This window comes from Urocampus carinirostris, chromosome 9 (genome assembly GCF_059441175.1).
Source record: "Urocampus carinirostris isolate Australia breed hairy pipefish chromosome 9, RoL_Ucar_1.0, whole genome shotgun sequence".
Lineage (NCBI taxonomy): Eukaryota > Metazoa > Chordata > Actinopteri > Syngnathiformes > Syngnathidae > Urocampus > Urocampus carinirostris.
In genome coordinates, this window is record NC_142357.1 from 11,163,710 (window position 1) to 11,186,732 (window position 23,023).

The 23,023-nt window shown below is 38.9% G+C and overlaps 1 protein-coding gene across 1 annotated transcript; it reads right to left on the minus strand.

Moving 5' to 3' along the window:
- Window positions 1-14: 14 nt before the first annotated feature.
- On the minus strand, window positions 15-22,960 carry nox1 (NADPH oxidase 1). The gene is made up of 13 exons (XM_088344519.1): window positions 22,904-22,960; window positions 22,740-22,835; window positions 22,552-22,662; window positions 17,676-17,760; window positions 16,209-16,354; window positions 14,276-14,469; window positions 14,075-14,198; window positions 11,447-11,539; window positions 11,122-11,363; window positions 9,414-9,576; window positions 7,505-7,651; window positions 5,568-5,692; window positions 15-2,838 (listed from the first exon to the last, which is right to left on the minus strand). The coding sequence occupies exons 1-13, from the start codon at window positions 22,946-22,948 to the stop codon at window positions 2,712-2,714; spliced, it is 1,698 nt and encodes a 565-aa protein (XP_088200645.1). The 5' UTR covers window positions 22,949-22,960; the 3' UTR covers window positions 15-2,711.
- Window positions 22,961-23,023: the final 63 nt, after the last annotated feature.

Consider the following 23,023-nt stretch of genomic DNA (forward strand, 5'->3'; position numbering starts at 1 on the left):
AAACAAACTAGCAGTGCTATTCATATTTACAAAAAAGTGCTTTAGTTTAGATGTACACACCTTTGAACATATATCAAAGTAGAAATTTGGACAAAAGAAAGGTAAACTACATACAACATTCAATACAAAATGTAAACACAAGTACCAATAACTAAATTTTGCTATAAAAGCCTGTAGAATGGATATTTGAAGCAGAGGATATGACACTCATAGGTGATTTTACAGTATTAGCAACACATTGGGTTGATACTTTATTTGTCCCCTCAAGGATTTTTCAGGATTTAAGTTACAAATGTAGAAGCTAACTATTCTGCATTGTAAATTTCCTGTAATATTTTGTCATGCGTTTTTAGATATTTACTATATATCTATATCGTTTTCTTTGGTCATACATTTTTTTTAACATAGGCACCGCCGCGAGCGGCAGCCTTTCCAGCGGCTCTGTGTTATTTCGCTCTTATTATGATTTATTGTTTTAATAGTCCATCGATCTTCTGTGTTTTTCGTCCCGTTTGACAAGTACACTTTGGATTACTTTATATCCTATCGTTATATGGTTTTAACGCACAAAAATGTCTTTATTCGAGGAATTGACTCCTTGCCCTAAAGAATTATCGTGCCGGCGTGATAAAGGGGCCCTATTGTGGCTGCAGAGCCGAAGCTAAGGTGAAGGCTAAGCGGCCTTATAAGCCTTTGATATCGTTCGTAATCATGGTAAATGTGAACTCTACCAAATAAGACCGACAAAATGGTTGTGCTGGTGGACAACATCAAAGCCAGCAGGGAGTGCAGTTTGCTGTGTTTTACGGAAACGTGGCTCACGTCTAGCATACTAACATGGAACTACCTGGCTTCAGCGCTGTTAGGGCAGACAGACACACAAAAGCCTGCGGGAAGCGGAGAAGAGGTGGACTCGCCGTCTACGTGAACACGAGGTGGTGTAACCCTGGGCACAAAGATTTCCATCTGCCGCAGGGACGTCGAACTTTTGGACTAGCGTGTGACGTCATCCACTCCGCTGTTGCTAAACTACAGCACAGCACCCTGAGGCCATCCTCTTAATCTTTTAATAAACAACAGAAGGATACTGCTGGAAGTGTGAAGTTCCCTAGGGGAATGAATAAAGTATCTTTGTGACACTTAAAATGGCCTTGTTATAATCTCATATCAGGATTTGCTTTGACTTACAGCACACTAAACCCATTTTTCCCAATATGGCTGTTTATATGTAAGGAGTTAATTATAAAAAGTGACTGTAATAGAGATATTTTTTTGTTTATTCAAACAAAATTTCCCCTGTAAATGTGTCTTGTTTCTTTAAAAGGGACAGTGTGTTTTATTTTACAACTAGATGTCGCTGTATTAAGTTGTGGAACTGAAAACGAGGAAGAGTACAAACTACGGAGACTCAATATGACCAAACAAATATTTTACTTCTATTTTTGCTTAGCCTTTCTCAATATTTTGGGTTTTTGGGGTGCCAGTAGCAGCAAGATGGCCAACAATGATGTCAGCTCCCTCTAGGGGAGGCTCATGTTATGTAAAAGAAATGGAAATTTTTCGACTTATCAGTATTTACAAAAATACATTTGTATATTATAGTTAATTTATACTTTTTATAATCAATGTTTTTTTAAATAATTTTTCTTTTACAACTAGGAGGTGTGAATTACACAATGTCCCTTCAATTTGCATCTATTTCTTTGATTATTGTAACACATAAAATTGCCTTTTTAAAATCAAACATTTTGTTTTCAGTACTAATATATATATATATATATATATATAAAATTTAAAGAAAATATGGAAACATTTTATGTCTAATGATTTAGCAATTAAACAAAAAACACTATATGCAGTATTGTGACTATCCTAAGTCTACTCTTGCAGCGTTTTCTCATCTTTTACTCCTGGAATGGGTTTCTTTAAATTTTAAGATTCTCCAAGTCAAATTTTATTTTTAAAATTCGAACTTTGAAAAGAGTAACTATTTTTTCCTTTATCCTGGTATTACAACTGTACAAATGCTTCTCTTAGCTTACGCTTCACATACATACTTTTATGACCTCCATTTTAGACTTGTTTCATTTAAAGGGACAGTGTGTGTTAAGTGACCACTCGGTGTCACTGCATCGTGTTGTGTAACCGAAAACGAGTGCTGAAAGAGCACAAGGAAGATTTGAAACTACGGAGACTCAAATTGACCAAACCGTTTTACTTCTCTTTTTTTGCCCAGCAGCCTGGCTGACATTATGTAAACTCCCTCTCGGTGACCTGTGTGTTATGTAACTTAAAAGCACATTTCTCAACTTATATTTTTAAAATTACACGTTTATACGATAAGAAAAAACAAACTATTGTTTGAACCACTAGGAATTAATATTCCGTATAACCTAGAGTCTAATGTGCACCCAAACATTGGGTGTGTGTTCTACATGAATAAATACAGTATTTACTTATAACAATGAATCAAGTTTTTTCATTACTTGGAGGCGCTTATTAATACACACTGTCCCTTTAAGGAAACTTCTGGAGATTTATAAAGAAATCTGTGTAATTTAATGAACCATCTAAACTTCGTGTTGGGGAAGGAACATTCTAACGTGTACAGCAACACTCCCAGTATTGTCTTTGCTCTTTCAAAATGATCCCTAATTAAGCGCTGAGCGACATTCCCAAACAGGTTTTGCCGGAAGGAAACTGCGCTTGGCTCAAAAATTCTCCTTGTTGAAGTAGAACTTGGTTTTGCGTGGGTCCACATCCGAATATTTGGCGCATTTCTTGGCCAAGATTTTGGCTAAAGCCACCGGCCCGCACAAGAACGTGCCCACCACCGCCCTGAAACGAAAAAGAGAAAGAATCATTCGTTTTTTGATATTAACAAAATCGAGTAATTCAATTGTTGTTACTACATCGAGCGTTACTGCGTTACTCACTACATGTAACTAAAGAACTGCAAGATTATTCCATACCATATGCACCGACTATCAGGAAACGGCAAATCAAACGAGTTCGCCGCAGAAGCCTCTATCTCTGTATAGTTTTTTTCGTTGCAAACGAAGCAAGCGGTTTGATGTAGTGAAAGGAAGTCCATCTCTTTTTAGAGAACGGGCTTTTTTGGCTCAACTCATTAAAGAGAGCCGGCTCTCAAACGGCTCACTTGCTTTGATGCATTATATTACGAATTATCATGTTGTATAGAGAAGTTAAGAAAAGTATAAAAGGAGAAAATGAAAAAAGACTTTGTGGTTATCCCTTTAATCAGTATATTACCAAAAATAATTTAATGCAAAAAATAATTACTAATTTGAATAAGAAAATGTATTATCCTCCTTGATTATATTTGCATGTATTTTTTCTTCTAGAGTGAACGTCCAACCTACTTAATTTTTGAACTTTTTTTTATAATAAACCTCATTCATGTCGAGCAACTCAGGATATCACAACAAAATGTTAATTAACAATATATATGATATAACGAAACACATGTACAATATAACATGTTAAACTACATAAATAAACACGTTTGAAAAAAAAAATGGTGTAAGATTATTTTGTAAGGGAAAATACGCCAGTTTGTAAGGGCATGGAGCCGTGGAGCTTGACCGATATGTTATTCAAACGTGGGGATCAAAGAATGAAAATATTTTCTTAGAATTGACACAATCGCGTAAACAATTCAACATTTTATACTGTGCTAACAAAGAAAAAAGTTGAAAAGTAGTAAAAATATTGGCCCCTTTGGAGGTATTTTGGTGCAACCTTTTGCTGTAGTCTAGTGTTCGACAAAATCAATTAAAACTGATAATCAAAAACATTGACAACTCATTAGATCATCGATTCGTTGTATCGCGTGATTGATAAGCCGCCAAGAACGTTAAATCAACGCAAATTAGAGTGCACGCCATTTCGTTGCGACGCTGGGTATTGTAGTACCGCTTTTGTCCGACAGAGGAGGCCAAGACAGTTTTTATAAAAAAAGCTGTTACATTTTTTATAATAATAATAATAATAATTTCCTTGTATTGTCATTCTGTGTAACAATGTACACAGAACGAAATGTCGATTGCACCTGACCCGTTGTAGCGAGCCGATGCAGCCGCAGCCAACAGAGGGCGCCGCCGACCACTTTTTAAGTCTTAGGAATGACACGGCCGGGGCGCGAACCACCGACCTCCCAGTCTCAAAGCGGGCGCCTTACCATCTAGGCTACTACAGTTTGAACAAAATTGATATGAAAGTTTCAACTTTATAGTGTTTCATCATTAAAGTTAAACATTTTCAAGGGAACATAGAGAAATACAGAGAAACAATCACAAAATGAGTATAAAATAAAGTATAAACAATAATGAAATGTTTAACTATACCCAAGGGGCAAATTCTTGAGCATATTTCATTTTCTTATTGTATTCCAAAATGTAACCTGCAAAAACAAAATTGTTAACATTTTAAACAGTGGGTTTGTTTACCTTCTTTATTTTTTTTGTGGATAATAAAAATCTACACAAATTTAAATGTATTGTTTTTTCCTTTTTTTGTTTTAAGTCCAAATTTAATATTATCTGTGGAAAAGGTGGTAGGAAACGAGTACCTTACACTTTTTCAGGTGTATAGTATGTATTTCTATGCATAATTATCAAGTTAATTGTCAAAGAGTTATAATTTTTTTGAACGTTTTTATATCATAGAATATTTTGTCTATCCATCCAAAACTTCAATATTTGAATAAATAGGAGGGAAAATCGAAGAAATAACCGACTGATTCGTCGATTATTAATCGTTAGTTGAAGCCCTACTGTGATCACAGACACTAGCCTTTTCGGTTAGTTTTACATAACCTTGAAACAGAAATATTAACCCGGTCGTCCGCACAAAAACAGCTCGAGTTCCTTAACGTTTGATGCTGATCGTTTGTGCACAGCAAGTTTCAGATATTTCCAAACTTGGCCATTCCAACACATTTGCATTGTTAGTTTGACACCATTCCATCATAGATTCTGCTTTATGTTACGGTCGTTGTCCTGTTGGAAGGTGGACCTGCACCCTGTTCTCAGGTCTCTTGCACATTTTCTACCAGAACAGCCCAAAGTTAGTTGGGTGTCACCGGTAGCAAATGGTAGGCAGCGATTCGAGAAGGGGGCGTGGCTAACGCAGGAACAACAAACCAACTTAACCAATGGGGCAACCGTAAGCATGGAATTTACGATAAAAGTGTGCTGAATTTTGGTCTTATTTTTAAAATCATTTTTGCAATAATTGAGAAAAAAACGAAAACATATTGGATAGTACCCAGAAATGGAGAAGGAGATCTTCCAGTGGCTTGGGCTTGGTGTTCGTTTGCAGGCTTTCAAGATTGCACACGCCAAGAAATATGAAGGCTTCACTGCTTCTACGGGTTGGTGTACACTTTCTTTTCTATATTTTAAGTGGCTATTTTGAAGCAGTTACTTTCAGTAATCTGAGGTTAATCAAGTTACATTTTAAATAAAAAACTAGTAACTGTAACTACTGTTTTTCAGTAACGTGCCCAACACCGGTTACACAGAGAGAGATGGCGGTTCTCTTACGAAGGGTTTTCTTTGCGGACTTGTTCAAACTCTTTGTCCCAGTTTGGTCTGCCGTAGTGAGTTTTCTGTTTGAGTCCCGTGACAACGTCCGTCTCCTCGTCAAAGTGAACCATGGCGTGATTGGCCTAAAGACAACAACGAGAGATTGTACAACCAATCAAAATGGTGTGATTGTGATGGCCTTTTGTAATTTCAGTAGAGCTCAAACAGCCTGTTGAACGGGATGATATTTGGAAGCCCCCACCTTATAATGCAAGCTTAAGGCAGAGGTGGGCAACCTGGTCCCGGAGGGCCATATGTCCGCCATGTTTTTGGAGGTTTCTCTTCTTCAACTAAGGTGATTCCAATTATCCGCTCGTTACCGAGTCGGCAGGAGCTTGTTAACAATCCTAGTGATTGGAATTACCTGTGTTGAAGAAGAAAATCCACCAAAAACATGGCGGAAATGCGGCCCTCCAGGCTCTGGTTGCCCACCTATGCTTAAAAGGGGAAGTTTTTTTAAGTGCTTCCTTATATTAAGAAAACATTCATTAAAAAAACGTATTGATTTGAAGGGACACAGTGTGACTTTTGACCATTAGATCTCAATGTATCGTGTAGTGCAGGGGTCGCCGAGCTTTATGAAACTGAGAGCTACTTTAATGTCAATGATTAGCGCAAGGGGCTACAAGTTTAAAATGCTTCTCTAAAATAGCAGCTTGTTATTACTGTGTTGTTACAATGTTATTATTTTGTTAGCAGGTTGTAATTAGCGGAAGTTAAAATAAGCACAGATAACCACTAAAACATTGTCCCTGAAGACACTGATCATGTCAATAGTTTCTCATAACAAATCTTAAGGAGATAACTGGTGCCTGCGGGTACTATGTTGGAGTCTCTGTGTGTAGTGCATCTGAAAACGAGTGGCAAAAAGCACATGGAGCTGACATATTGCTACGGATACACCCCCCCAAAAAACCTTGCGAAAAAAATGAGAATAGCAGTGAAATGAAATGATCTGCATTTATAGCGCTTTTCAAGTCAATGACTTCCCAAAGCGCTTTATATTGTGCTTCACATTTCCCAATAGCGGCCGTGATCTGTGCAGCCATGTTAGGCGCTAACCTGCTTATTGGGGGTGTAGGGGGTTCAGTGTCCTACCCAAGGACACTTCGACATGTAACACGGACAAGCCGGGATACGAACTGGGATCCCTTGATCGCTCTACCTCCTGAGCTACTGCCGCCCCCAAGTGTAGTCTGGTCACTTTAGGTCTCGGTCGTCTGTTTCCTTGTGCTTTTTAGCATTCCTTTTCGGTTGCACTATACAATATAGCAACATCTAGTGGTCAAATAATACACACTGTCCATTTAATGTAAGTGCAAATTGTGGATAATATTTATAACGATTGATTTAAGTTGTTTAGATAGGAAATTTTATTATTTTTTGTTGTTATTTAAAAAATAGTGGAATTGATAAGTTTATTTTGTTTTTAATATTGGACACCTGCAAAGGATATTTAAAAGGATGTCTGTTCATTATTTGACTACTATACCTCACAGTTGTTTGATATTTTGACTTAAGTCACTAACGACCAGTCTTTTTTGTGTTCTTTGATATCCACACCCTTTAGTGCGGATCTGCTTTTGTAACATGAGAGATTTTATAAAAAGAAAAGGCTTGGGGGAAGGCTTTTATAACAGGTTGGAATTTCTTATCTGAGGTCTGGGCACTCCCCTGTTCTCCTTGCAAGTTTGAAACACTCTGATGTCTTCTACCCTTGTTTTGAGGGTTTACTAAGCTATAAACTTATCAGGATTTTCCTTTGTGACACCGGATTTAGCCCAACCTCGACGCAACCCTACCTCCAGCAGCCCCCCGACAAATTGAGTTTGAGACCCCTGCTTAGAATAAAGAGATAAAAAATAAAAATGAAATCATTGTGGCCAAACTCTTACGTGACTCTGATCCCATCCGGTAAGAAAGAGCTTGTAGGTGAGGAAATCCCCGATGCCCCTTTCCTCCATCTCCCGTTCTTGAACCTGCAGAAGATCAGCAAACCACTCGAAGGCGTTTGTTTCTCGGCACAGCCAGTAGAAGTAGATCTAAACAACAAAGAATAAGGTTTATTTTTATTACTCAATGGGGGGGGGGGGGGGGGGGGGGGTCAGGGTGTGTTGGCATTGGCTGGTTATATCGCTGATGTGTTCAAGTGCAAATCTCAGCTGTGGATAAACGGCAAGAAATGACAATCGCAGTGACGCTGCATTCTTAAAATGTCTGCTACGGCTGAAGGCGACGTTCATATGATGACATTTGGAACATAAACAACTAAAGCGACACTTTCCCTCTATTCTTTTAATCATTTTTCTGGACACATAAGGGAAAGGTTCTCAAACACGCCAGTCGCAGAGTAAGAAATAGATGGTCCCAGTTGTTGAATTTAGGATTAAAGGACAGTGAATGTACCTTGTACATAACTTATGTGAGTGTCTGCCTTTGAGCCAAGTGTGTCCTACATGTTTCAACGGCTCGAGCATGGTTATAAAACACAATTTGGCTGTATTATTTCCTGTCGTGTCATAATACGTTAGAGCAATGAAATGTAGTAATACATTTTTGAAGAAGCCATGTTGAAAACAGTTTTTGTGTTCATCAAATGAAAGGGGGGCAGCACGGCGGAGCAGTTGTTAGCGGGTGTGCGGCACACACAGGTCATGAGATTGAACCTTCCTGTGTGGAGTTTGCATGTTCTCCCCGTGCTTGTGTGGGTTTCCTCCCACATTCCAAAAACATGCATGTCAGGTTAATTGGCCGAGCGAGTGAGTTGTCTGTCTCTATGTGCCCTGCGACTGGCTGGGTGTCCCCTGCGCACTGCCCAAGATAGCTGGGATGGGCTCCAGTCATCAAGGAAAATAGAAAGGGTTTATTCAGTTTTAAGTGTCTTTCATTTAGCGTTCTTTTTTTCAAAATCGTTCATTTTCACATGATTGTTCCCCTAAGTTTCCCCTGCCGATTATTATTTAAGGGCAGAATAAATAAATGAATACATTCGCAGGTTTGACAGCGTTCTCCAATCAGGTTCCCGGTGTTGTGGAATGCTCTACCCTCAGAGATTCGATCTGCAACCTCATTGGAAGTATTTAAATCTAGGCTTAAAGGACACTTATATGAAATAGCTTAGGAATGATGTTGACCTCAGGAAGCTGTCAACCGGACATTGTTATTACCAATATTTCATGTTAATTGATGTTCTTTTTTCTGTCAGGCTGAGATTTTTGATACTTCCCTTGCCCTCATGTAGGTTTTATATCAGGGTAGTAGTCTCTACAGCCCTATGAGACAAGTGGTGACAAAGGGTTATACAAATAAACATTGATTTGATGGTACACTCGTAATTTGTAAAATTAAAAAAATGAGGAAACTTTGATACAATCCTTTTGTTTGTTAAACAATTACATGAGCCTGTGAGAAAACTTTTTTTGTTTTTGTTTCAGTGTAAAATAGATGATTTAATTGTGTAATATTTCTTCACGGATTTCACGTATCACGAGTTCTTTTTGTATCGTACCACTCACGATAAAGAAGGCATTACTGTACTTTAGATAAGTAAAATATTTTGCCACTGGGGAAAGTATGTACTTGACAAGCTGTTGTAATTGGTTACTTGTGAATGTCAAACGTCGCTTTACCCGATCCTACCTTAGCCATCAGAAACCAGTTCTACATTAATTTGAGCGTTGAGACGTGTCAAAATATTCCGTTTGGAAAAAAAACAAGAGCAAGACAAAAGGTGCCATTCTGCATGACAGCACAGCGTTCGTCTTAGAATGTCAACAAGAGCAAAAGCCAGTAAGAAACTTTTACCTTGCGCGTGCGCAGAACCGGGTTGGAATCCTTGAATTTGTACCAGATGGACTTGAGAATGGAGGCGAAGGGGGTGACGCCAATACCCGCGCCCACCAACATGGCCACTTCGTAGTCGAACACATCTTCGCTGGCTGTGCCGAAGGGCCCGTCTACGCCCATTCTGGTGGTGAAATCACAAATTTATCGTTATCATTGATTGCTTATCGTTGTAATATTGAAATGTGTCACTGCATATATAGTTACATTTGTTTGAGTTCTTGATTTCAGATGATTACTCACATACAGTGATCCCTGGCTGTAACGCGGAGAATTTCAATATACAAGTTCTTTTTGGAAGAAAAAAGCTTGCTTTACAGAGGAAAATCCAGGTCACGAGTAGTCCCAGAGGCTACCGCTAGAAACTGCTCACTGCTCGTGACCACTCACTGCCAGAATCAGCTCATTTCAAGTTTGCACATACAAACTACTACAGGCAAAAAAAACAATAATATAAAATGGTGTGGTAAAAAATGTTTTGCGATTAGTTCATTTAAAGTTACAGTAATTTTATTCTTAACTGTACAGTAAGTGCTTAAGTATCATCAACAGTCTTGCGAGCTTACATCTGTCAACCTCAGCCAATTGCTCCCGTATTCATGGTTGCAATTCCCCTTAATCAGCGATTATAAACCCTACAAACACAACGCGGCACCTATTTGCTCACAGCAAGACTGACAGATTAGAATACCGCGCAATCTACAATGTTGTTGTTGTCTGCTACCAGTGGCAATGACAATCTGGATGAAAGCCGAATTGGGCAAGACGAGATCAACATCATTTACTGTTATGCTACGAGTTGTTTACATCACATGTTAGACCATGTGACCATTCGAAATTGAGTTTAAAAAGTCTAACACATTTTTACTACTGCGCCAAGAGAAAACGCAAGTGAGGGCTGCGGTGCGTGAAATGTGAGCCATATATTTCTAGAACTATACTGTGGAGAATAGTGCCAGATTGTAACACAGATGTGTCTTTTTGTGTTGTTGTCATTAGTGGTTGCCACGGTAATAGACCGAATTTCATTCGATTAAAGAGATGATCCAAAAACGCCAACCAGATTCTTCCCGGTAATTTCAGAATTTACTTTTCGGTATCGGACAGTGTGCAAGTATCCAAATAAACGAAGCAGCTGCTCACACAGGTATAGAATTGCTTTTATTTTTCATCTAACCATCCATTATCACTAGAGTCGTTGTTATTGTTCCTTGAGGACTAAAGTAAACCAGTGCCCTGACATTGACGCTAATGATGGGAACAGAGTAAAGTAGTTTTTGATAGATAACTTTTGCTGCTGTGCAATGGGGATGAGGAAAATGAGGATTTGACATGTATGTGGAAAAGTTTCAATATCTCGAGTACGTTCCAAATTTACCATCAATCTTCCATTTTTTTCCTGTTATGTATCATGAAAACAATGTTGGAAAAACATGGACTAATTTCTCTCAAAGGGCGACATAAATGTTTCCAGACATCGCCACGATATTTTGTATTTAGAGCGCACGGGTTGTGGAAAAGAGCAGCTCTCCATTTTCCTCGGAGCCGCCACGAAAAAAAGAAATAATTAGCCTCACTGTATTTAAAGCCGCAGTGTTTCAAATGTCGCAAAAAAAAGAAGCGGCTTGTAGTCTGGAATTCAAGAGAAGTTGTTAAAATAAAAACTGACTTGGGCCCTTGAGCACCCTCAGGTAGCTGTTGCATGATGCTGATGAGTTTCTCGGTCCAGTCTCCAGCTGAGCGGATGTGCACGCTGAGGAATTCCTCTTCAGGGGCGCACGTCATGGTAAATGGGTGCCACTCCAGCTGAGAGATGGCCGGGCAGTTGAGGAAGACGTATTGGCCCACTTCCATTTTAAAGCCACTCTTGACCAGCTGCAACTCCAGCACCTTAGACGGATGCATCACGATCTGAACAAAGAGAGGAACAAAAATGATTGAAGGAATGATCTAAAAACGGCAACTAGAATCTTACCGGTAACTTCAAGATTTACCTTTCGGTATCGGACATTCTGCAAGTATCGAACTAAACGTAGCAGCCGCTCGCACAGGTATAGAATCATTGGGGCGATCACCCACATCCAAGTCTAGAGAGAAGCGGATTGTTTGTTAGGAGAGCGAGATTTTTTTGTGAAAAGTTCAGAAAATATGCACGTTGTCAACATTTACAGAGGCAATGAACATGTGGTTAACAACTACACAAAAATATGAATCAGATTGAATAAACAAATGAGCTAAGTCTGCTGGTCCTTCAGGAATGCTAATGTTGTCAATTGACTTGCTAAAACACATAAGACTAAATATGCTACTAATGTTAATTAGCATGCTTAAAATGATGGAAAACACCGATGTAGCACAAATGCTAATGGTGCAAATTAATTCACATGCGAAGTCTGGGCAAGCAGGGGAGGCTGTCATCACATAAATATTCAATTAAAACTATATCAAATGGTTATATTTATTCACTGTTATAATTGTTTCATTTACATGCATGCATGGAATTTGTTTGCCTTGTGGCAGAGGCCGATAGTGAGACCAAGGATTCTGGTTTTGGTCGAAGATTTTTTTCTCGACGCTTTGAATCAAAGTTCATAAATGTTTTATTGCTTTGCTACTCAAATGATGATTAAGATGTTGGTTCATTTGTTTTTGTAAATTTGTGCCTCACCAGACACGAACCTCACCACATGTCAATGTGCTAAATGGCACGCTAATATTGCTGACTGACATGCTAACAAAGTCAAGTCATGTTTATTTGTATGGCCCTTAATCACAAGAAGTCTCAAAGGGCTGCACAGACAACAGATTATTGCAAATTACAGACTCCACCATACCCTGATCTAAAACCTACATGAGAACAAGGAAAAACTCAAAACCTCAAAGCCTTTAATCATATTTTTTAAGTATTTTCCATTTGTCAAATGACTGCTAGGTGTGAGGCAGTGAACATAGAAATAATGAAGATTAAAATATGTTCGTAATTTAATGCCATTGATGGTTTTCTATGTCAATCCTCCATTTTACCCCCATTTAAGTAGGCTGACAATTAATTAACAAAGCTAGAAGCCAATGAGTTAATGAGTCAGGAGGCTGGTGTGGGGATTCTCCAGCCTTATTGGCGTCCCCTAGCAAACGGACTGGATCATGACAATGATAAGTGAACTGATAACTCCATTTTGTTTAATACGATTGAGTAGTTTTTAACGCCGGTCATCAAGGCCAATAATCCCATTTGGCATGCTCAGTGTTGGAACCTTCTTTTTTTTTTTCACAAAATAAAAGCAATGACAGTTAAGCTCAGTGATATTAGAAATGCCAAAAACGCTATTGTCAAAGCTGCAATAAAAGCTTCAACAATGCACCATTTCAAGTGTCCGAAAAAGACAGAAGCATATGGAGTAACGATCGTGTAACATGTGGAAATCAATGCATAAATGAATAAAAAGCTCCAAAAATATGCCACATAAATACATGAACACATAAATAAATTACAAATTACCTAAATAGATAACACAAATGCAGATCATGTATTTATTTATGCATTCAGTCATTTATTCATATCAGTATTTTTTTTTGTGATTTATTTTATTTTTTTGAGTTGAGTACAGTTGAGGGCAGCACGGCGGCGCAGTGGTTAGCGCTTGTGCGGCACAGTTCATGTCATGGGAACCTGTCGTGGGTTCGAATCCAGCTCCAGACTTTCTGTGCGGAGTTTGTATGTTCCCCCCGTGCTTGCGTGGGTTTCCTCCGGGCACTCCGGTTTCCTCCCACGTTCCAAAAAAAACATGCATTTCAGGTGAATTGGCCGGTCCAAATTGTCCCTAGGTGTGAATGAGCGAATGAGTTGTCTGTCCCTGTGTGCCCTGCGATTGGCTGGCAACCAGTTCAGGGTGTCCCCTGCCCACTGCCCGGAGATGGCTGGGATGGGCTCCAGCCCCCCCGCGACCCTAATGAGGATAAGCGGTACGGCTAATGAGATGAGATGAGATTTTATTTTTTTGGCGTGCATTTTGTAATTTTTTGTTGCAATAAAGCATTGTTCAAATGAGGGGGCGGGTCTAACCAGCTGAGCTTTTAACCTTTCGGTGTATTAGCCGATATGTTCATTACTGATTAACCAATAGGTGGAAAGCTCAACATTAAATATATGACAAATAAATACAAATAAATATGAGTAAATGACAGAATGAATGACAAAATGCAAAAAAAAAAAAAAAGAATAAATGGCATTTATGTATTACAGAATTAATTTTTGTGTACATTTATCTACAGGACATGGCGAATCGTGTTTCCGTAGAGCAGTGGTTAGTTAGCACATTCGCCTAACACAGGAAAGGTCCCCGGTTCGAGACCGGGTGGAAACATTGGTCGGCATGGAGAGGGATAGGCGCCACCAGGCTGTAATTGCCAAGACACACCACAAGAGCGGGTGCAGCTACCACCCTAGTGGGTAAGGGATCCCCATTTACCATATGGCATATATTTGTAGGTACTTATACATTTATTTTTACATAAGGCAGGATCAGTCCTCCATAAGAAACAGAGCCTATCCGTTAAATTCTCAACATTTTGTCGCTCCTGTATGCAGTTGCATCGTCACAGTTCTCCAAATCAAAACCAACCTGCGGAAAGCCTCCAGCAAACTGCGGGATTGGGCACTCGGGAATCCGGCCCCAGTCTGCGATGCGGTCTTTGCAGACAGTGAAGTTGTGATCTTCGAGGTCCTGCTGACTCCTTACGATGCGTCTAAAAGGGATGCGCAGAGGGTTGATGACGGAGGGCGAGAGGGCGAGCGAGCGGACGGAAAACGGGCGTCCCCCTACCCTGCGCCGTGAATGACCAGGCCGGCAAAGAAGATGATGAAGAGGTGGTGCGTGTACCAGAAGACTTCGAAGTAGCTGCGACGGATGACCTCCATGGAGGACGTGATGATGAGGATGAGGGCCAGGGTGATGATGACGCCCGTGATTCCAGCGATGGTGGTGAACACCAAGTACGAGGGGGCTTGCTGCGGATCCTGACACACAAAAACCAAATCTTGCAATAGGTGATAACGTAACGAGGAACACGCATAAAGCAGGGATCATGCATGTGTACATTTTTAATAAATATGAATTCCAATACATCTATTTATAGAAAACTGGGTATTCATGCTGTATTTCTCGACTTATTTTGGAATTATATTTCTTCAAACTGTCGTTGCACTACTTTCTCTTTGCACCATTGTTCTGATGTACTTACAACTCAAGCACTACTTCTAAAATATTTGCGTATTTTTCTGAACAATCGTCTTATCTTAATTTAAGCCTTTAATACATGTTCACCCTGGAGTGCCATGTCTAATCTCGTTGTAAAAAATGTTCATTATATTATATATAATAAATGACAGTAAAGACAATTCTAATTTGTCTTTGTCATTTTACCTTTTTAAAACCTATGACGTTTCATTAGTTCAATTCAGTTTTACAAATTCACCGTTAGGTAGGCCAAGGACCCACGTTTGCTTTTTATAGAAAATGTACACTACCGTCCAGATTTTGGGATCTTCCAGGCAATTTTGTGTTTTCCATGAAAAGCTCACTTTTATTTAGGAAATAAGTTGTCAAATGTCTGTGTTCTTTTGCCTGTATTAATCTGTTCCTTTTGTTGGTCAGTCTCAGATACGACTTTTTCTTTGTCTCTCTGCCTCAAGGCCAGCATGCCAGAGTTGCCCCTTCACTTTAGATGTTGACACTGGCGTTTTGAGGGTACTATTTAACCAAGCTGCTAGTTGAAGACCTGCAAGGTGTCTATTTCTTAAACTACACACTCTAATGTAATTGTCATCTTGCAAACTTTCTTTCATCTCTGGTTAGAGCCTGTTTGTGCTGTTCTCTGAAGGGAGTACAGTGGAACCTCGCTAGTTCGCGGTTCTACTTTTGCGGGTTCCGAGCTTCGCGGGTCTAAAAAATATACCTTACCTTCTCAATAAAAGCATTTATTGACTTGACGCCATTGAGCGCAAGCTTATGTCAACTGAGGACACAGTGTGGACACTCTTATTGTGAAGGGGAGGGGGAGGCCGTATACGTTTTTTAAGCATATTTGAAGGTGCGCCGCTACTTCGCGGATTTAAGTTTTCGCGGGTGGCCTCGGTCCTCATTAACTGCGATAACCGAGGGATTAATGTAGTACACACTGATGTAGGAAATCTTCAGTTTCTTTGCAATTACCTCGCATAGAACAACTTTCATTTCTTAGAAATATAGAATTTTGAGTTTCACATGAAAGATTGTTTTTTTCCTGGCCATTCTGAAAGGTGAGTCACACCCAAAAATGTGATATTCTGGATACACAACTAGCTCAATTGAAGGTCAGTTTTATAGCTTTCTAACCGGCTAAACAGTTTTCAGCTGTACAAAAATCATTGCACAAGGGTTTTCTATTAATTCATTGATCTTATAACGCAATTGGCAAACACATTGTACGATAAGAACAATGGAGTGCTGGTTGCTAGAACTTGGCCTCTACACACATCTGTAGATAGTGCATTAAAACAGACATTTGCTGCAAGAATAGTTATTTACTACATTAATAATGTATGGGTTGTATTTCTGATTAGTTCCATGTTTTTTTAAATGTATTAATAAAATTTGCTGTTCCTTCAAATATAAGGACATTTCTAAGCGACCCCAAACTTTTGAACAGCAGAGTATTTATAAAGTCAACTCTCCTAGTTCCAAATTTAAGAGAAGATAGAGGGAAACGGTGACTCACGAGTGTGGTTATGCGAATGGGGTTGAGGTAGGTGGTGGTTTCGGTGTCCTCCAGGTCAGATAGCGCTGTGCTGAGCTCGTCGTATTCCCCTTGCCTGCTGTTGTTGTACCATTCCACGTTCAGGAGATGGGCGATGACGTGAACAGCTAATGAGACGCCACAAATATTATTAGTATTGTTCCTAATATGCCTGGCACAAAAGCAAATTGAATTTTCTTGATTTTTAAAGGTATTCCCAAACAGTTATTTGTTTCCAATTAGGCACAGAACGTCTAGTGTTTCTCCCCACGAATATTCCGTGCGCCAGGGGACTCTGGAAATTTTGTCATCTGGCCTGTTTACTAGAGAGCTGTGACTTCAAAAAAGGAACACAACACTTTCAAAATGGCGAATCCCATTAACACAATAAACAGCGATATAGTGAACATCGGTTGCATACTGTTCATTTCTGCTTGGAGGAATTGGATCTTTGTTTACCCCGTCGCTCTGGCGCCCTTGTGACATTTTTGTCCAAGTGTGTTGACGTTCAAAAGCTGAGTGGGTTAAGTTTATCCCCCACCATTACAGCGTGCGTTCCTTGTTTGCCTTTGCCTCCTTTCAGTTAGGCAATTGTGGCTTTTTATTCTTGTGTTTCGCAGAGTGTTTCCCGTTTGTTGGTTAGCTTCCCATCAGCGTCGGATTGCCATGGACTTTCCTGTTTTGTTTGCTCCTGGTTGGCTGCCCATCCTGTGTTGTTTGGCTGGCTGACTTGGTCCATTCCAGGCTAGCTTCGCGTTTGTCGCCATAGCCACCTTTTATTGTTGGCTTACGTTTATCTTGGCTGCTCACTGTAAGTTTATTGTTCGGCGACAAGGCCTTTTTCTTCCGAGACTGCAGCCGCCTTTCATTGGTCCATCCCGATTAGCCTCCCGATAGCTGCTCTCCGTGTGTTATTTTTTCCAGTTAGCACATTTTTTAGGTGCTTGGCCTTTGTTATACCCCTGCTGCACCCACCAGCGGAACAACGTCCAGGCATTCTCCACAAAAACTACCAAAACTTTTCTTAACCTCTTTAATTACGTAAAACAATATGGCGACTGGGTTGCTAGGGGTCTGGTGTTCCTCTGACGTAACAGCTCGAGATGACAAAGACAAGACATTCTTTCTTCAAAATGCGTTCTCAAATAATACTTGCAATATACAGATCAAATATATAGAGATTTGACACAAAATACATTTCATATTTCATCACTTTTTGTTTGTTTAATAATTTGGGAATACCTTTAACCCTACAAGAAAATCAGTTAGAATCCCGTCTGATATTGTACAACATACGGGTAATAGTGAGTACGCTTTCCAGTTACGAGACAAGATGACACACTTGATTGAGAGGAATTCACTAAACAAATACTCTTTATCACAACTTCTGGTTTCTCGTAACGTGACGGCGTGTTATCACATTGGAACATCGGAGCTTATTCAACTCACCTGTCATCAGGGCGATAGTGTAAGCCACCAACTTGTGAAACTCGATGTTTTTGTCTAACTGCTTCCTCAAACTACGACTGCAGCACTGAAGAGGATTGAAAAAGAAAAAAAACATAAATACTTGCACCTCATACGGTAAGTTTGATGCATTGAGAAATATATACTACTGTGCAAGCAAAAATACAAGGAACAAGGAAGAAAAAAAAATAAGTCTTCAGTGGGTTTTACTCAAGTTGTTTCTGTTCTCACAATGTAAACAAAATAAATGTGACCTGATCTACTGAAATAAGTCACAGTGAGGCAAATATCAAATTTGGGGTTTTGGTATCAATTGAAATTATAAGAAATGAGCTTTAAAATGATACCACAGTCAAAGCTTTAGGATGAACTAGTTTGACGATATGGCCATTTGATTCAAGTTCTACCATCTACCTTTTTCTGATCAGAAACCTGAGAAAATCATGTTTAAAGTTTTCTTTGTTTTTTTTGGTGTCGTTCAAATGTTTTTACATTTAAAGAGATAGCATAATTGTAAAGTTTATTTTTAACAAAAGCATTTTACTTATATAAAATAAAAATAAGAATTAGACCAGACTGTAAGACATTTTTAGCAAGGATTTATTTAAATACCCATTAAAAGAACTTCAATATTGTTTTCTATCATCAAAAATATTGAACTTAAAGCGCTATTTTTGTGACTTTAGAATTAGAATAGTCTTAATTGTCATTGAAATCAACGTTGTGTATGCAGACATGTCACCCCAGGGTAAAACATGTAATATAGAGACTTTGAAGAGAAAATAGATGAATAGGCCCAAAAAGTCATAATAAGACTATCCATCCATTATCTGCACCGCTTATCCTCAGTAGGGTCGCGGGGATGTTGGAGCCCATCCCAGCTATCTTTGGGAAGTGGGCAGGTCACACAGAGACATAGGACAATCCACACGCTCATTCACAACTATGGACAATTTGGACCGTCCAATTAACCTGACATGCATGTTTTGGGGATGTGGGAGTGCCCGGAGGAAACCCACCCAAGCATGGGGAGAACATGCAAACTCCACACAGGAGGTTCGAATTTCATGACCTCAGAACTGTGCTGCACAAGCGCTAAACACTGCACCGCCGTGCTGCCCATTGTTAGACTATTTATGTGAAAATATTAAACCTGAAAACAGTGTTTTCGAATGTCATATCTTTCAAAATAGCGAAAGATGTAAAAACATTTTTTATTTTTATTTTGCTCATTTATTCTCAGTCATCCTGTAGCTAAAAATAAAAAGTTGCGACTGCGACTTATTTCGGCAGAGCGGACCACACATGTTGTTTTATTTTATTTTATTTTTTTTACGCTACAGTAAATTCTTCTTTTCACTAAACAGCACCCTGTGAAGAGTGTGAATACACTACAGAAAGAGATGTGATTTTTGGTTTTGTTTTGACTTGAGAATTAAACTTTGAAATACAAGTGCCATAATGTAAGAATGCAGTAAAAGCTCATCATCCTCTTTAAAGTTATTTATTACGAATTTTCTTAATACGAATTTCTGCCAAAACTAAAACCCTCATTGGCATTTTATATTCCCAGGAAAATAAGTAAAATAAGAAAAGTAAACCAAAAATCAAAGCCCATTGTCTTTATGTTTTCATTGTATAGTACTGTTTTATATTATAACTTGCTTTTTTAGTAAAACAAGGAATTTGGCATTTTGTTTCATTAGAAGAAATTACAAAATATAGTTAAAAAAAGAAACCAACATTTCCACTTTGCAAAATTATTTGATTTCTCCTTCATTTTATTGATAAAGTTATTAACGAAGAAATGATCTCCCAACAGGAAATTACTAGTTAATTGTTATAATGTGTGTAAGAAAGGAAGTAGGTACTGTGGTTTTGAATTGAATCTTGATTTTTAAAATATATTTTACTATCTCAATAACCCTTTTAGGTCCCTTAAATGCCCTCAGGGGTAATTGTGCTTTTAAAGAAATAATTCAGTTGCATATCTTGTTTATGCAAATGCCGGGTTAAAAAACAAAAAGAACAAACACACCCAAATTCCCTTTGAGGACATTTTCTCAGCAGACTTTGATGATGTGCTCTGACTTGAGATGCAAGCACGTGCTTGTAAGCGCCCAAATTCATTTCACAACGAGTAGCAGTTCGGCTGGGGAAGGGAAAACTATGGGCCACATGTTTTTTTAATCCAGCTCGCCCGAAGAAAATTGTAGAAATATAAGGATAATACATATAATGATAACAAACTACAACTCATAAAAGATTATTGTTTAGGTACCACTCATTTCCTCAGTGTCCCTTTGTGTAACTACACAACAAGGTCCTTTAAACCAGGTTGAAATTATTTATACTAGCTCTAGGCTCTCTCTCCCCTGTTCTCCTTGCAAGTTTAAAATCCATTGATCTGTCCGTTGCTTATTTTGAGCGTCTACCAATGCATATTATAACATTGAGTGCTTAAAAACAAAGACTTAATGCATTATTTTTCTTTCTTAGCATTACAAAACCAATTCGATAAAATATATCGATTTATAAACCAGTATAAAATGAAATACAACAAGTACATGTAGTTATCTGCATGCTTATTTATTCATAGATGCAAAAGAGAAGGGTCTTCATTATATTTTTTTCCTCGAATATTGGCGATGTATCGGATTTGAGATTATCAGCAGATGAAATAAATATGTAACCGGTATATTTGCTTTCCTCTTGCCAAATTTGGCCCGTGCCTGCAATTTTGCCCACCACTGACTTAGGCAGTTGTTATTAGTAGGTTAGTTATATTATTTATTTATCTATTTATTTATTTAATCTTCATTTTGTTTAGTCCCATTCTCAAATGAAGAATTCGGTCAAGCGTGTTACAAAGGAACCCGTTCTCGGAACGCAATTACTTTTCTCGGTAACGAGTACTGGAACGCGTTATCATAACATTTTATGACTCACCCGTCATTACAACATGGTGCTTTACTCCATTACTTATTAAAAGAAGGTCATGAATTACAATGTCCACCTTCCTGTTTGTCGTTCACTCACGATGTAACATACAATCCTCAATCCGCCAGCAACCGTAAAGAAGGGTAGGCGTAATACATTCAGTTTATGTTGGCGGAACTGTGGAGAGTGGGGGATTTCACGCAGATTTTCTGGAATTGCCCTGTGATATGTGATATGGAAGGAGACCAAGAGGAAGGCCGCGATTGACGTGGATGGATAGTGTTATGAGTGCACTGCAGGAAAGAAGTCTAAATATAGTGGAAGCTAGAGCTCTTGTTGGTGATAGGAAGGAGTGGAGAGGTGTTGTGAAAGGATAGTGGGATTGTGGAAGCGTTCTAAAGGATGGGCGCGGCACCCGTATGATGTGGCAGGGGTAAACCAGTGAAAGCTGTCGGGCCCTGCTGTTGAACAAAAGAGTGTGTTGTTTCACCCTGACCCAAGGGACATGGCTGTTTTCTTGTGTCCCGTTTCATCTGAAAGGACGAAAGCATGACCAACTTAGGTGCCGAGGTGCTTAACTTGTTTGAGTCTTTGGGCCATGGTCAAGAAATGTTTGTCTGTGAGTGTTTTTTTTGCTACATTTTCCCCTTTTTATTTTCTTTGTTTTTTGTATGTGTTTGTCTTTCTGTCGGTCACCCCTCTCGAGGGATATGACCAGGGTAAGTAGATAGATATAAACAATATGAATATATAAACAATATAGATAGATAGATAGATAGTTATTTATTGACTGGTCAATACAAATATGTAAAGAAAATGATCAGTTTTCCTGGTTGAATTCACAAACTCCTGACATAAAACAATGGAGGGACAAATTAAACAAATGTAAATTATGGAAAAAAAAATCACTGCAAGACTTCAACTGAAACTAGATGAATTTGAGAAAAGACGGAAGCCTATTATGCAATGTTTACTTGATGTCTAAACACCTCACCTTTTAATTTTATTTATTTCATTATCATTTTGTTGTTGTTTCTTTTGTGGGAATCTCAATTGTATATATTTATTGTTCGTGTTGCTGTATGGTGGGTGACTCAACCCTCTGTCGAATTGCGTGTGAGAAAAAAAAAGTTATTAAAAAAAAAAGAAGAAGGGTAGGTGTAGTACAACTGATTACTGGTGACAGTAGCGTTGTTTCAAACACAGAGAATGAGGACACAGAGATTTTCTCTCAATGGAGATTTTCTCCTTACCGTTTATCTTCGCATCTTATACTAAATTATGCGCATATTTGGTCGAGTGTCAGTGGTTGCGGATGGTAGGCAACCCGTGTTGAGGGGGCGTGGCTCATACAGGAACAATTAAACCAGTCGGGCAAATGTGAGCATAAAATTTAAGGTAAAAGAGTGCTAAATTTTGGTCTTTTAACTTATATGAAATAAAAAGTCTTGGACAGTACCAAGAAATGGAGGATATCTTTAAGTGGTATTAAGCACAGAGATAAAATGGGGATGGAGTGTCTCGGCTAAATGTTAGTTTCATGCTCAAGATTGCACAAGCCAAGAAATATGAAAGCTTCACTTCTTTCACAGGTTAGTGTACATGTTTTATTCCATTTATTTTATAATGGGGCAATTTTTAAGCAGTTGTAGGGGTCGGCTTCAATGAGAGGTAATTTATGACTAGAAAGTCAGTTTCAGAGTAACGCGCTACTTTTGGGTATCAGTAAATGAAGTAACTAGTCACTGAAGCGAATTACTGTTGTTCAGTAACGCGCCCAACAATACTATCAAATTAAGCATCAAACTAAATTACTAATGTATATTTGGCTTTTCTATTCATTTAAATTCCGGAAAATAGAGATACGATAATTTGAGTTCATTCACAGATCTATTTCTGTTTATTTCTTTGCACTTACCACAAGTGACCCGCGGATGAGAGACAGGAGATTGCGACAAACGGGCAGGAGAATCAGCATGCAATTGAAGTTAAGCACTGCAGCAGGGGCCCTGGCCCAGGCCAGAGCAGACTAGGGGGACCCCACAAAAAAACATGAATCTTTCAAATTCCAGAGCTGGACTTTTTAAATTATTTCACATGACTCACCCCTAAGAGATGCCTAGTGTAAAAGAACTGATCCCCAAAATCGTAGAAGAGATAAAACCATACAAAGAGGAAGATGTTGATTCCCATCCACACCACCTGCAAGCATCAAAGAGGTCAAAAATGTCTGTTTACATCACTGAGGGGGAAACGCAAACTTGGCTCACCAGTGTGACACAGGTAACGCCATTGTTAATAATCCAGTTGGCCATGTTGAGCAAATGCAGCCGGAAGATCACTTCAGGCGCGGAGGCCGCCTCGCTTTTAAAGGCTGAGGGCTCCTCCCA

What these genes read in the sequence shown, in the direction of transcription:
- nox1 (XM_088344519.1), bottom strand. Translation starts at nt 22,948, where the DNA reads ATGGCCAACTGGATTATTAACAATGGCGTTACCTGTGTCACACTG. An exon ending in CTGGTCATTCACGGCGCAGG is followed by an intron (nt 14,199 to 14,275) that starts GTAGGGGGACGC and finishes CATCCCTTTTAG; the next exon opens with ACGCATCGTAAGGAGTCAGC. An exon ending in CCGGATGGGATCAGAGTCAC is followed by an intron (nt 5,693 to 7,504) that starts GTAAGAGTTTGG and finishes TGTTGTCTTTAG; the next exon opens with GCCAATCACGCCATGGTTCA.